Source organism: Theobroma cacao, chromosome 8 (assembly GCF_000208745.1).
Source record: "Theobroma cacao cultivar B97-61/B2 chromosome 8, Criollo_cocoa_genome_V2, whole genome shotgun sequence".
NCBI classification, from domain to species: domain Eukaryota; kingdom Viridiplantae; phylum Streptophyta; class Magnoliopsida; order Malvales; family Malvaceae; genus Theobroma; species Theobroma cacao.
This window is the reverse complement of record NC_030857.1, coordinates 5462901-5476047: the sequence shown is the minus strand read 5'-3', so window position 1 is coordinate 5476047 and position 13147 is coordinate 5462901. Positions and strand designations below refer to the sequence as shown.

General features: G+C 34.6%; 1 protein-coding gene across 1 annotated transcript; it reads left to right on the top strand.

Moving 5' to 3' along the window:
* LOC18592188 (uncharacterized WD repeat-containing protein C2A9.03) lies at positions 251-6747 on the top strand. The gene is made up of 10 exons (XM_007018760.2): positions 251-550; positions 970-1132; positions 1242-1409; positions 1569-1655; positions 5350-5484; positions 5579-5689; positions 5780-5871; positions 5961-6066; positions 6162-6248; positions 6334-6747. Exons 2-10 carry the CDS (start codon positions 974-976, stop codon positions 6745-6747), a joined length of 1359 nt encoding a protein of 452 aa, XP_007018822.1. The 5' UTR covers positions 251-550; positions 970-973.

Below are 13147 nucleotides of genomic sequence, written 5' to 3'. Positions count from 1 at the left end.
GAGGGCATCAAAGATCTATTCCCGTAAAAAACAAGGCCCTAAATTCATGCTAATTACAGCTTAATTCATTTGTACCTTTCTACCACGGCAGTGATCCACCTGTTTTAAACCTGACGGTTGAGAGTGGACCCTACAAAAGCACACCGATTCCTTTATTTAATTTTTTTTTTTTTTACAGTTGGGCCCCTCACTCTTGGGTCCACTCTCACACTCCCCCGCTATAAGTAGCGCGATGGGGAAGGGCTTCATTGCTGTTTTAGCAAAAGCCTCTATAAAACTTTCTTCTTCGTTTTCCTGTTTTTTCCTCTGTTGTTTTGCTTAATTGTCTATAGCATTTTAAACGAACCTCTTTCAGCTTCTCCACTGCTCGAGTTGTAACTGTAATCTTGGCCGTTGAACTGTTTCGGATTTTCTTTTTCTCTCTCTGATTGTTTCCCGGTAAACCGTTTAGATTCCCGTTATTTTGCGCTTGTTTTCTCTGTTCTTCCCTTTCTTTTTGCTTTTAAACCTCTTTGTGCCTTCGTGATCTACCGTCTACCACTCTTTGGAGGTAATTTTTCTCTTTATTCGCATTTTCTTCTTTGCCATTTTTTCTTTATATTTTTGAATGGTTTTTGCAGGCCATAAATGAACCATTTTATGGCTCCTTATTTCTTTTCTTTTTTTAATTTTCTTTCTCCGAGGATTGTTTGTTTACGTTGATTTTGCGCTTTCCGTTCTCTTTTGTTGTTTTCGTAGCATTTTGCCTTCATACTTAACTCAATTAGCTATTAATATTTTAGTTTTTTTATAAGGAAAAAGTTATGTTGCTTTGTAAAATTCTCTTCTCAATTTCCTCATTCAACAACTGTTTCTTATGTTTTTTTTTTTTTTGTTTGGATTGATGGTAAGTGATATAGGAGTTTAAGGCTCTGTTTTGTTTTTTCTTTTTTTTACTAAAATTGCTTGTAACCTGTTCCCCGACTGTAGAAAAATGGAACACTTTCAAAACGACGATCTCGAATACGTTGTTGATGACTACTACGACGTCGATGATTTCGAGCACGACAATCCCTTCGCCGAACCTGAGCCTCAGAGAGACACCGCCGATTTGGACTCCTTTGACTCCGACGTTGAAGACGATTTGGAATCAGTATGTTTTTATAGTCTTTCACGATTATGCTTGATTCTCACGATTTGGATTCTAGAATCTGTAGTTAACTTCTCTTTTTTTTCCCATGTTTGCTGTTATTTGGAAACAGAGTAAGCCGAAAACTGATACATCAGCTATGGAAGCAAGAAATGGAAAAGATATACAAGGAATTCCTTGGGAGAGGCTTAACTTCACTAGAGATAAGTATCGCGAGACGAGATTGAGACAGTACAAGAACTACGAGAACCTCTCTGGTTCTCGTGAAGAGATGGAAAAGGTTAGTTTCTGTATTTCTTGCTAAATCTAAAGCTTTTTTTTTTCATCCGTTAATTCTAATTTCCATAAACTGTAAGGATGTTTTAGCCCTGAATTGCCCATATACCTACGGAGTCGTTTCCAAAAAATTTTTTGCTAAATACGCATATCCTGTTGACAGGAATGCTTGCAAGTAGAGAAGGGAAAGGCCTTTTATGACTTTCAGTTTAACACAAGGCTTGTCAAATCGACAATTGTGCACTTCCAGGTAGAGAATTTGCTCCTTACTTTTAATTCTAGTGTTGATCTACCGGTTGTTTGCAATTTCGTTCCCATTTTAAGGCATCGCATTGCATTTATTTGAGTGGAGGTTTCAACTCTTCATCTTTTATGACAAGTCCGTCTAAGCACAATTTGGTTGATTTTTAAAATGTCATGGTTCGGCATGTTCAATGTTTTGAATGCATATGAATTTTAAATTCATTCTGCACATAATTATCTGCAGTTTATAAGAGGTGCTATCTTGGAGTCTTTAAATTTTAATTTATTTGTTAGTTTTTATATTCAGCACTGCTTCCCACCATCAAGTTTTCCATATAGTTTTGCATCCTCTTAATTTTGGTCTTGTTAATTCACGTAGTTATCCTTTGCAGGTTTGAACTTAAATTATGTGCATATCACTAGTCTCATAGTTTTGCAGGTCTTGTTGTCATATTATTACATTTTATCCATGTTATTATTTGATTATGGCTCTCTGCCTGAACCATTCATTGGAAGGTATGGAGTTTACATCTGCTTTGTTAGACCATAGGCTTCAGTAGCTTTTTCTCTTTTTGTGATAAATGTAAATTATATGGCTTTGTAGTTAACTTACAGCAGCTAATCTAAGCATGCTAAGTTCCTGAGATTAATTAGGGTTGAGTGAGGCCATATTTTAATTCCAGTTTGACTTAAGAGTTTTTTTGTCAACTTTTTCTTGTTCTTCTGTTAGTTTGAAATATTTAATGTACCCCACTTAAGGAACCAAGATGGGGTTTGTATTCACATGAATCCTTTTTGTGCAGATTTGTGAAGGATGCTTTATTTTTACTTTCACATGCTAACAGTTATACAAATTGTAAAAATTTAAAAGCAATATATGCAGAGGTACGGGTATTGATGCTTCATGGCTGTGGTATGACTTGGGTTTTTTGAAATTTTGTTGAAATTTATAGTTAGAACGTTACATTTGTAGTTTTTGACAAACATTCACAGATTCAAACACTTTGAAGGCACAATCACACACTCCCACACCCCATACTTCTGCTTATATACATGTGCTTGCACACGAAACTGCTACAGCATCTAGCTGCCATTGTGAAGCTTATGATGTTGATGATTAAACTTTGAACTATTCCCTAGATGTAGTCTTTTCTGACACTATACGAGCCATGGGTGTAGAGTTGCCACAGACTTTACATTTAACTCCACTGATCTAATCAAGGTGCTAAGACAGCTTTATCATAGTTGTTAGTAATCTATGTCTTGACCATTTAATTTTCCTTTACTTCAGATTCATTCTCATTTCTAGGGGCTACTATTTGATCCTTGCATTTAGATATATGATTTACCATTTTATTGTTCCTGTAATTTGTGGGTTAGGAATATATTTGTTACCTGTTAATTTTATGTAATTAACCTCTGTGGCATTTAGGAATGCTATTTCTCTCTTATTTCAGCCTTTAAAGCAAGTTGGGAGTAATTTCTGAGCAGCTGGCGCGATAAAGATGCATTGTTATATGGTATGATGGGAAAAATGTTTGAGCATTTGAGAGGCCTGTGTAGTGGTTTCTGTAATTTGAGTAGAGCAATGTGTCCTGCACTTGAAGGCCAATTAACACTTTGCATTTTATCATTGCTAAGAGTATTTTTAAATTACTAGATGCACTCATGGTTATCAGAATGTGTTAGTTTATTATTGCTTTTGAGGGACCATCTGCATTTTTCAATTTACATTTGAGGGACCATCTGCATTATTACATGCTTTTGAGATACTATCTGCATGAGTAATCCAATTTGCATTATCTGATTAATGTCCCATATTATTCTTGGATGATCTCCTTCATGTGCATGCTGAAATTGATTACTGGTTGGGGAACCAGTTTCCTTTCTCAATTTTATTTTTGCATATTTCTTTCTGTTATCAAGTTAGAGGAAAGTCTTAATTGGTGCCAAATTCCATATTTCAGTTTCCGTTGTTGTGAATGAGCTGTGTATTTGTCTTAGCCAATTGGCTTTTGAACTTCAGTTGGAGGGTAAATGTGTTTATCGGATCTGTGTAGATCTATGAATGGTGCCATTTAGGTTTTTCATTGTTGGTTTATGCTTCCATATCATTTTTCCTACCCCTTTTCTTTGATAGAGGTCTGGAGTTGTAGGTGCATTTGTAAACAATGTCCTAACCTCGTTGATTTACTTCTTGAATAGATGCTGGGTAGTTTTATGTCATATGAGCTGTTAAGGTTGGGTCCGCCATCCTTACTTGTGTGATAATTTCTATGCATCATGCTTCATAGTAATTAGTCCATATAAATAGTTCCAAGTTTTTAACTGTGTGATGATCTTTCTGTGTTATGCTCTTGAGTGCCACAAAAATCAATGGTGGTTTGTGCAGGTCCACTAGTCATTACTTCCAAGAGATCGTGAGCTTTTCATTGTGTTGAGTCAACCCTTTTATACCTAAATAGGGTGGGTCCTAACCAGTTCACCATATTGAAGTGTGTGATAATCTTTCATGCATTCTGCTGTGTCATTCTAGTAATAATCACTTAATTTCTTATCTTTTATCATTTTCATTTCATGTGGCAAAGTTTCATGCATTAGCCACTTTCCGGGAATACTTTTTCCCTTTGCCTTTTTTATTTTGCAGCATATGCATTTGTACTGTTTTGTTTTGCTTGTGATCCAAGTGAACTTATGGTGTTATCATCCTTGCTTGCCATTGTGTTGAGTCCTACTTCTATAGGTTAGATAGGGTGAGTCATAAATATTTTGCCATCCTTTACTGCATGATGATCTTTCTGCATTATGCTCCTTGAGTTGCACAAAAAGTCAATGGTGGTTTGTGCAGGTCCCCTGATTCCAAGTGATCATCAGCATTTAATTGTGTTGAGTCAATACTATTATAGCTAAATAGGGTGGGTCCTAACCAGTTCACATACTGAACTCTGATAATCTTTTATGAATTATGCTTTGTTAATTGTCACGTAATTACCTGTGTTTTATCATTTTTGTTTCATCTGGCAACTTTTTCATGCATTAGCCACCATTTGTGAGTACTTTTTCCTTTTCTCTTTATTATTTCCATAGTGGGTATTTTGAGCAAAAGTAAATTGGGGCTTGAATTTTGTAGGGGGTTACATAAGGTCAATGAAGGGTTATTTGACATATGCATTTGTAGTGTTTTCTTTTGCATGTGATGAAATTGAGCTTGTCTCTTATCAAAAATCATTTGGGTGCATTTATGGGTTTTATGGGTGTGAACTGTAATTATGGGCTAATTAATATTTTATTGGTAACTATTTTCAAAATCAATGATCTGCAAAAGAAAGTCAATGGTGGTTTGTCTCTCTTATTTGCTACCCATTTGCACTAAGCATAATCTTGAGCATGATATTGTGTTGAGTTGTACTTTTATATAAATGATGTTAGAAGACAGTAGTTTTAGTCATCCTATTGAGTTGTGAAGCTATTTGTGAGTCTGTAGTTAATTGCTATCCCTATTTTTGTAGGCAAAAGGATTATGTGGTCATATGGTCTTCCACAATTGCACTCTAACAGACATGCATTTTGATTTACTTTTATGACTTTAGTTTCAAAGTGCATTCTAGGTGATGGATGATATAAATTTTGATCTGCTTTTATATATGGCAGAATGTTGTTATTAGTTTATGGTTATGAATCTAATTTATTTTTCTTTGTAGCTGAGAAATCTGTTGTGGGCTACATCAAAGCATGATGTGTACCTCATGCAAAATTACTCAGTAATGCATTGGTCATCACTGCTACACAAAGGCAAAGAAGTGCTGAATGTGGCTAAGCCAATTGTTCCCAGCCTGGTTAGTAAGGATGGCCACAATTAAATTCGACTTCTGCTGTTAACTTACTTCAAAGAGGTCTCGAGTAAAATTCCTTCTCTTGGTATCTTTGTAGAAACGTCCTGGATTGCTGTCTCAGCAACTCTCTAGAGTGCAGATTAGCACTATGGCAGTTAAAGAGAATTTAATGGTGGCAGGCGGTTTTCAAGGGGAGCTTATTTGCAAGGTATGTGTTTGGTCTGACAGATGTTTATTGATTTGATATTTTATTTGCAATTTGGCTAATGTTTTTGAGTTTATTCTTTTGCTTGGTCAGTATTTATATCAACCAGGGGTAGCATTCTGCACAAAATTAACTACTGATGATAATGCAATCACCAATGCAGTGGATGTGTACCGGAATCCTAGGTGAGAAATATTGATTCTCTTACAGGATAATATGGACAACTTTGATAACTTTTTGAAAGGCAAGCAACTAAAATCTTTTGTATCTGCAGTGGTGCAATGAGAGTTATGGCTGCAAATAATGATGCTCAAATCAGAATTTTTGATGCTGAAACTTTTGCTAGCCTTAACTGCTTCTCGTTCGACTGGTCTGTAAATGTAAGTGTTGCTCTTCAGAACCGTGCTTTAGATTTCAATTTGTCAATATTTTTTTTAATGTACTTATTACCTGTATGGTTTTGTGTTCTGTCTAGAATACCTCTGTGAGTCCAGATGGCAAGTTGCTTGCAGTCCTTGGAGATAGTGTGGAGTGCCTGATTGCAGATGCTCAGTCTGGCAAAGTATGTTAGTCTTGCTGGGACTGTACATATTTGGTGCATTTGAGGTTTTAATTCTTCGTATGTCTAATTTTTTGGTACAATGCAGGTCACTAGCTGTCTAAAAGGGCATTTGGACTACTCTTTTGCTTCAGCTTGGCACCCAGATGGGCACATTCTGGCTACTGGGAATCAGGACACTACCTGCAGATTGTGGGACATAAGAAACCTATCCAAGTCCCTTGCTGTGTTGAAGGGAAGAATGGGAGCAATTAGAGCTGTCAAATTCACATCAGATGGTCGGTTTTTGGGCATGGCCGAGCCAGCAGATTTCGTCCATGTTTTTGACGCGGAGTCTGGGTATGTAAATTGCCAAGAAATTGACCTTTTTGGTGAGATAGCTGGAATATCCTTTAGCCCAGATACAGAAGCTCTCTTTGTTGGGGTTGCGGATCGGACTTATGGCAGCTTGTTAGAGTTCAATCGCAGGCGATATACTCATTATTTGGACTCCATCTTGTAGAATGCAAGTCGGCCGATATCTATCAGAGGCAGATTATTGTGAATATTTAGCACAGGATTGGATTAATATATTTAAGGGGCCGTTTCAAAAGTTCCTGGATAATTTTGGGTTCTAGTTTTATGGCCAGAGGAGCAGAGTTGGTCTGAATTGGCACTTGGCAGTGACTTGTTTCTGTGATGGTGAATTTTTTTACTGGCAGAAATGAATGAAAATTTTTGTTTTTGTAAAGCTGTTGGTGGTCGTATGTATATGTGAAAGACTTTGTAAGTTTCAAATTCTTTTGTTAAAAGCACGTCTACTACCGGTTCTAGCTCTTATCTTGCTTTGCAAATTCAAAAAGATTTGGGTTGGAGAAATTTTTTTTAATTATTTTACAAGAAAATTAAATATTTTTTTGTTGTTTGAATTATTTGATGAAAATTATTTTTTACCAATTGGAGTTATTTAAATGTATATAAGAGTTATTGTAAAATAATAATAATATTTGATTTTCATTAATTTGATATTAAAAATAAAAAAATGAATAAAATTAATATTAGTATTTTTCAAAATATTTAATCATATATATACATTTTAAAAAATTTTTATCTTATTAATTTTTAACATAATATTATAAAAATATAAGTATTTATTAATTAGATAAAACATTAAAAGTTTATATTTATGAATGTATATTTAGTAAATGATTATTTTTTAAACATATTTTATTCTAACTATTAGTGAGATTTAAATTTATATTAATAAATGTGTATTCACGATCATTGAAATATTTTTTATTATAATTATTAGTAAAATTTATTCAACTCATAAGTAAAAATTTAAATTATATAAATAATTTTATTAAAAAATATTTTTTAAATTATGATAATAATAAATAATTTATAATTAAATATTAATATTTATTAAATTTATATTTTATTAAAACAAGCGGACTTTAATGTTCTGATTGTTTTGTCAACTTGCGTCTAGTGCAGTCATTCAATGGCCGGGTGTGAATACGGGAATGTAGTTTATAAAAGTCCAAATTACGAAGGCAACCATTCAATGGAATAAACACAAACCTTAGTACCAGAGTGAAGTTTGGGTTGCGTAGCAGGGATTTTTGACTTGAGAGGAAGACTAAAGCTAGATTTCTCATTTCGGTACACAAGCCTAAAGCTAATGGATTTTAGTTCTATTATTCTATACGTCTTCCTCTTGTGTAGTAAAGAACACATACTGATAGAGTTCAACATCAGTTCCCTGGGGCGACAAAAGCAAACACGTTTTCAAGTTAAAAACCATCCACAAAGGGCAATCGGGAGCGGAACAGGACGGCTACAAAATGTTAGGTATCTGTCACAGTGTCGTGTTAAAACTGGGTTCCAATTTTTTGACCAAAAGTTAATGTTTTGATGCCATCTGCGTCACCTGGGGCCTCAGACTGGAAAACTGTCCTGAAAATGACCCATACACACTTTATCCCGCAGCTGCGTACCGGCAGCTCAAGATTTGCGTTAATCCAGTATTTAAATCTGCTTTTCATTGTTTGATCATCCATATCTTATGGTACAAGAAAAAAAAAAAGTTTTGCGGTATAGCAACAAATGGAGCCCGCACCTTGTTGAGGATGGTAAAGGCCAGGACAAAGTCCTATCCCTCGTGCAGGAAGTTGGAGGTGACGGATGCTGTCGGCAAGTTGTAATTTGTCGACGAAATTCTTGATGATATGGTACACACTTCCTAGTAGGATTAACAAAGACTTTTGTCAAAGGAAATCTATCTGTGATCTTACAACCTTAGCCGTATTGCTTGTTGCACTGTTTCATGTCTGAAGAGCGCTCCCTTTGATATAGACCTAGGTCCGTGTTATTCATCCATTTTTCTTGATGCCCCTCTTGACTAGTTTAAAGGTTTAGATTCCTACAACTGTTCTGAAACATTAAACATTATTGTTGTCAAGACTAGGACATGAATTCCAACAACAGCTGTTTTGTTATTTTTATTTTTGTATTTAACGCTTCTCAGTATCAAACAAAAACCTTGAAATTGACGATCTTGGCTGGAATTAAACTAGATAATTCTCATAATCAACAATAGAGTGGGTCATGGTCTTTTCTTTTTCGTGCATGGATTAGATAATTGAACGTTTCCACTTTTGTTTCACCCTTCATATCCAACTGTACCAGCGCTTGATATTTGTCAATTCATGCTTATCAACTAAAGGCTACCTGCCTTAGGGTTCAAAAAAGAATTGGTGGAGGTATCGCTTTACTCACTCAAATCAAATAGACATTATTTATCCTAAGAGCCTGGATGGAAAACCTTATCCCAATATTGGCTCGAAACACATTAATTTAGCCCACTATCACGGGTTGCAACTTGACGAAAATGACAAGATTAAGATTTAACTTTTATGGTACGTTATAAGCCCAAATCATTGCTGATTTAATTACCACTTTAAAGATAGTACGACTTTCGACTTTAGCTTGCAACTTGCCCTGGAGCTACTAGTACTAGGTATTAGGTATTAGATCATCCGCCACGGTTGGGTATATCTGATAAAAAAGGGGAAAGAAAAAGCTTTTGATTTTCGTTCAAATTAAGTTTTCCAGAATAGTGAAATGAAAAGAACATACCATCACAATTTTTAAGATGGATTAAAGAACCCTCTAACCAATATATATATACTTTCTATTAATCAGTTTGACAATCCAAGTTGAACAATGCTCATATTATTATTTGATCGGTTGACGTAGACAAATATAAAACCAAAGTACAAATTGGCTCCCGCTCAAGTTGCAACTCCATTTCCCATGGAAAAAGAGATGAAAACCTTAATTTTCTTAAGTATTTACTTTGACAACTGTTTTTTTTATTTGTAGGGCAATTGGCCGCCTGGTAAGATTAGACCGCATGGAAGTGTCCCGCTTGAAACTTGAAAAGGATCTCAAAAGATTGACCTTCGTAAACCTAATAAATCAGCCCTCCAACATGGTCGGGAACCAAAGGAAAACTTTGTAGTTTGAACATTTCTAATATCATCTTTTACTATGTTTTCGTCAATGAAAACAAAACAGGACAAGTTTCAATATAGCTTAAGAACCTGGACCTAAACAGAATATGAATTTTCCAAGAGCAATCTGAATTACTTCGTAGGTAATATCAACCTATCTAATCCAGAAATCATACAACACGAATTGTTCACAGAAAACGTTTTAGGGTCTTGGGAATGGGTGTAGAAGGACAAATGAGATCAATCTAGTTTTGGGAATGAGAAGATCGGGCCACTCTATGGGCATGGCTGATTGGATTGGCTCAGTTCTAATCCTCAGGGGACAGTAAGCCCACATCCCTCCACTTCCATGCAACTGTTTCCAAAATTGCTTTTACCTGTGCCAATTCAATAAGATGAAAATGTAGCCGAGAACTTCATGCAGGCCAAGTTTCTTAGAAAAAAACCCATATATTTTATTGAATTTTCCTCCCGAGATAGTTTCAACTAGAGTTTATTTCGAAGTAAGGATATTGTATTCCCCACCAAAGATTTTGACAGAACAAGAAGAAACAATATTAGTTGATGTATCAACTTCAATAACTAGGAGGTTCTCCTTCAAATGCCTGTTTCACAGGGAAAAATAATCTTTGCCCTTTGTGAAAGCGTAAGGAAGTTGTAGTAAATTGGGCGTTGTGCCATGTGCAATGTCGTGAGAAAGTTGAATTTTGGAAATCCCCCACCAAATCAGTTGAAAAATCTAGCCTATAGTGACATGAAATTCTAATGAAAATGACAAGAATTCGCTGTCTTCCAGAAATTCTTAGGCAAACGTTTTTTAAGGAAAAAACACATAATTCATGAAAGAGCTGCTTGACTGCTTTCTTGTCTTTCTCACCTCAGCATTTTATGAACACGAAGGAAGGCTTTTCACAAATGTTTTAATCACCAGTTTGAAGTTTGACCCTTCAACAAAAACCTTTTGTGTTGAGGGTCCAGGCAGGCAGCCCCATTGCTCCCTCGATTCTGACCTAACTACTGCTACCACCTTGGAGCCAGTAGCTGTCTCTTCTTTCTTAATTTGTTTAAGAAAATGAAATCAACAATATGATCTGGGAAAAGGAGATATGTAGGTTTCACGTTTATTAATATATAATTTTTCAGATTCTTGCACGCATCTTCATTCTCGTCTAAGTACTATTGAGGGCTGAGTTCTCGCCTTTCTTCTTCTTATAAATCTCCAACTAGTTTTGAACCAGGAACTACATGAAAAACTCCATTATATGCCTAAGGCAAACAAGTATATATCTGATTATTAGTCCATTGCATTGTATTTAAAGTTGTAAATTAGTTCAGCTAATCTAAGTCTCATACAATATTCCCGATTCAACTCATTCATGTAAGTGCAAGTGTTTTGTGGAATTTTAAGTTTTGACATTTAAACTTGTTTATTAATATTTATTTTGAATTTAAATTTCAATGAAACAATTCAAGATTTTTTTTTAAAGATGATTTTATTCAATTTTGATACCAAAACGTCATTTTAAATTTCTTGATATCTTTTACAATTCAAAATTTAACTTTTAATCAAATTCTTCAACAACACTTCACGTTGAATTCAAACAATAAATCAAAATTGAAAAAAAAAAAGAAACAATGAATTGATGTGTTAAGAAAATAAATCAAAAATCGAAAACAGGTCATAATTCCAAACAGCTCAAAAAGCCAGTTGATGAGTTGTTTAATTTACATTCAAAGCCAACCCTATATCCTCCTTGGATCACCCCTCACTTCGAAGTCGTAAGCTGTTACAGGTGATCACTCCTAGTTCACGTGCAGACACACATGGCGCTACCTTATATCAGACTCAGAGTCACATTATTTGATGATGGTCTACTCTACGACTACTCATAAAAGGGTGATAATTGCAGATACTGTCACTGCATACGTACTAGTGGGAGATTGGCCTCCATTCCACAAACCAACCAACCAACCAAACCATTGCTCTAACTAAAGCACCATCCACCACGGATCGAACCACACTTGGCAACACTCCAGGGGTTGCCTGATTGACTGAAAAACGGCCGCCTCATCATTCAGTTCAAACCGCGTTTAAAACGTGTCTGTTTTTGGGTTTCTATGGACCTCGTCAACGTTCCACCCACAGCTTGGCTTCCTTCCTCTTTACGCTCATTTCTCTTTTTCTTCTTCTGTCCACTTGTACCATTTTCTCGGAGTGTAACTGACTGTGTTCCAGCTAATTTCTTCTTGTGTTTGACCTTTTCTTTCTTGTTCTTGTTTTTGCACTGCATGATCAACACTGGGACATGACACTTTGGAGCCAAATACTTGATGATATCAGGGTCGGTTCTGCTGCTTTTAAATCTTTATTCTAAGCACGTGTCAAATTGATTATTTTCTAGATTTTGCTAAAAGATGCTAGCACAAATTCATATGGTTGTTCGCACTCTAGAATCTGGAGTAGCATAAGCTTACAAAATTATGTCAATTAAAAGATTCAGAAAGGAGGAAGAGGTTACAGTGAAGTAACTTTATTCAAAGAGGGGTTTATTTTACTTTACATGCAAATTTGCAGGTTTGAGAGCATAGACAAGGAACACAAGAATATAGAATTATACGATGCTAGAATAAGGTAGCCCACCTCTACAACACTGCCAGACTCAAAGGTCAATCCATCTAGTGAGAAGCTTCCATTGGGAAAAGTCATCCTTTTCTTAAATTATACAAGAAAAGGTCCCCCTTCTACATTGAACTTAGCATTTACTATGTAGAGTTTTGAGACCCTTAATTTGATTCATAGTTATTACTAATGTTTGTCATCATATGTGTTATAAGTGGATATTTAGTTTTTATTTATATAAAATATAAAATTTTTTGAAGTGTGTAATTTAAAATATAAATAATTAAAATTCTGTGATATTATGTTACAAATTATAAAATGATATTACAATTAAGTAAATTTTTTTACTGAAAGTTATTCAATCCAATTAGAATTCTTATTCACAAATTAGATAAACCTTGTTTATGTTTATAATAAAAAATATTTTTAATGATAGTCATTTGATATAATTAAAATTCTTATTTACTAATCAAACGAATTTTATTAATATTTATAATTAAAATATCTTTAATGATAGGCATTGGCTGCAATTAGAATTTTTATTTACAAATTAAATAAATCTTATTAATATTTATAATAAAAATAATTAAAATGAGTAAAAATTCATATTTCATTGATCAAAATGTATTTCAACCTCTTTACTTTTTAGATATAATATAGATAATTATAGGTGGCATTATGTGAGTTGAGTCAATTTAAGATCGAATTATTTGGAATTACAAGTTTTATGGGATCATAAACTGTTTCAGGTTGATGCAAAAAAAAAAAAAAAAAAAACTGTTTCG

Coding starts and splice junctions, on each gene's coding strand:
- LOC18592188 (XM_007018760.2), top strand. CDS start 974: ATGGAACACTTTCAAAACGACGATCTCGAATACGTTGTTGATGACTAC. Junction 1,133..1,241: donor TTGAAGACGATTTGGAATCA/GTATGTTTTTAT, acceptor ATTTGGAAACAG/AGTAAGCCGAAAACTGATAC. Junction 5,485..5,578: donor AGCCAATTGTTCCCAGCCTG/GTTAGTAAGGAT, acceptor GTATCTTTGTAG/AAACGTCCTGGATTGCTGTC.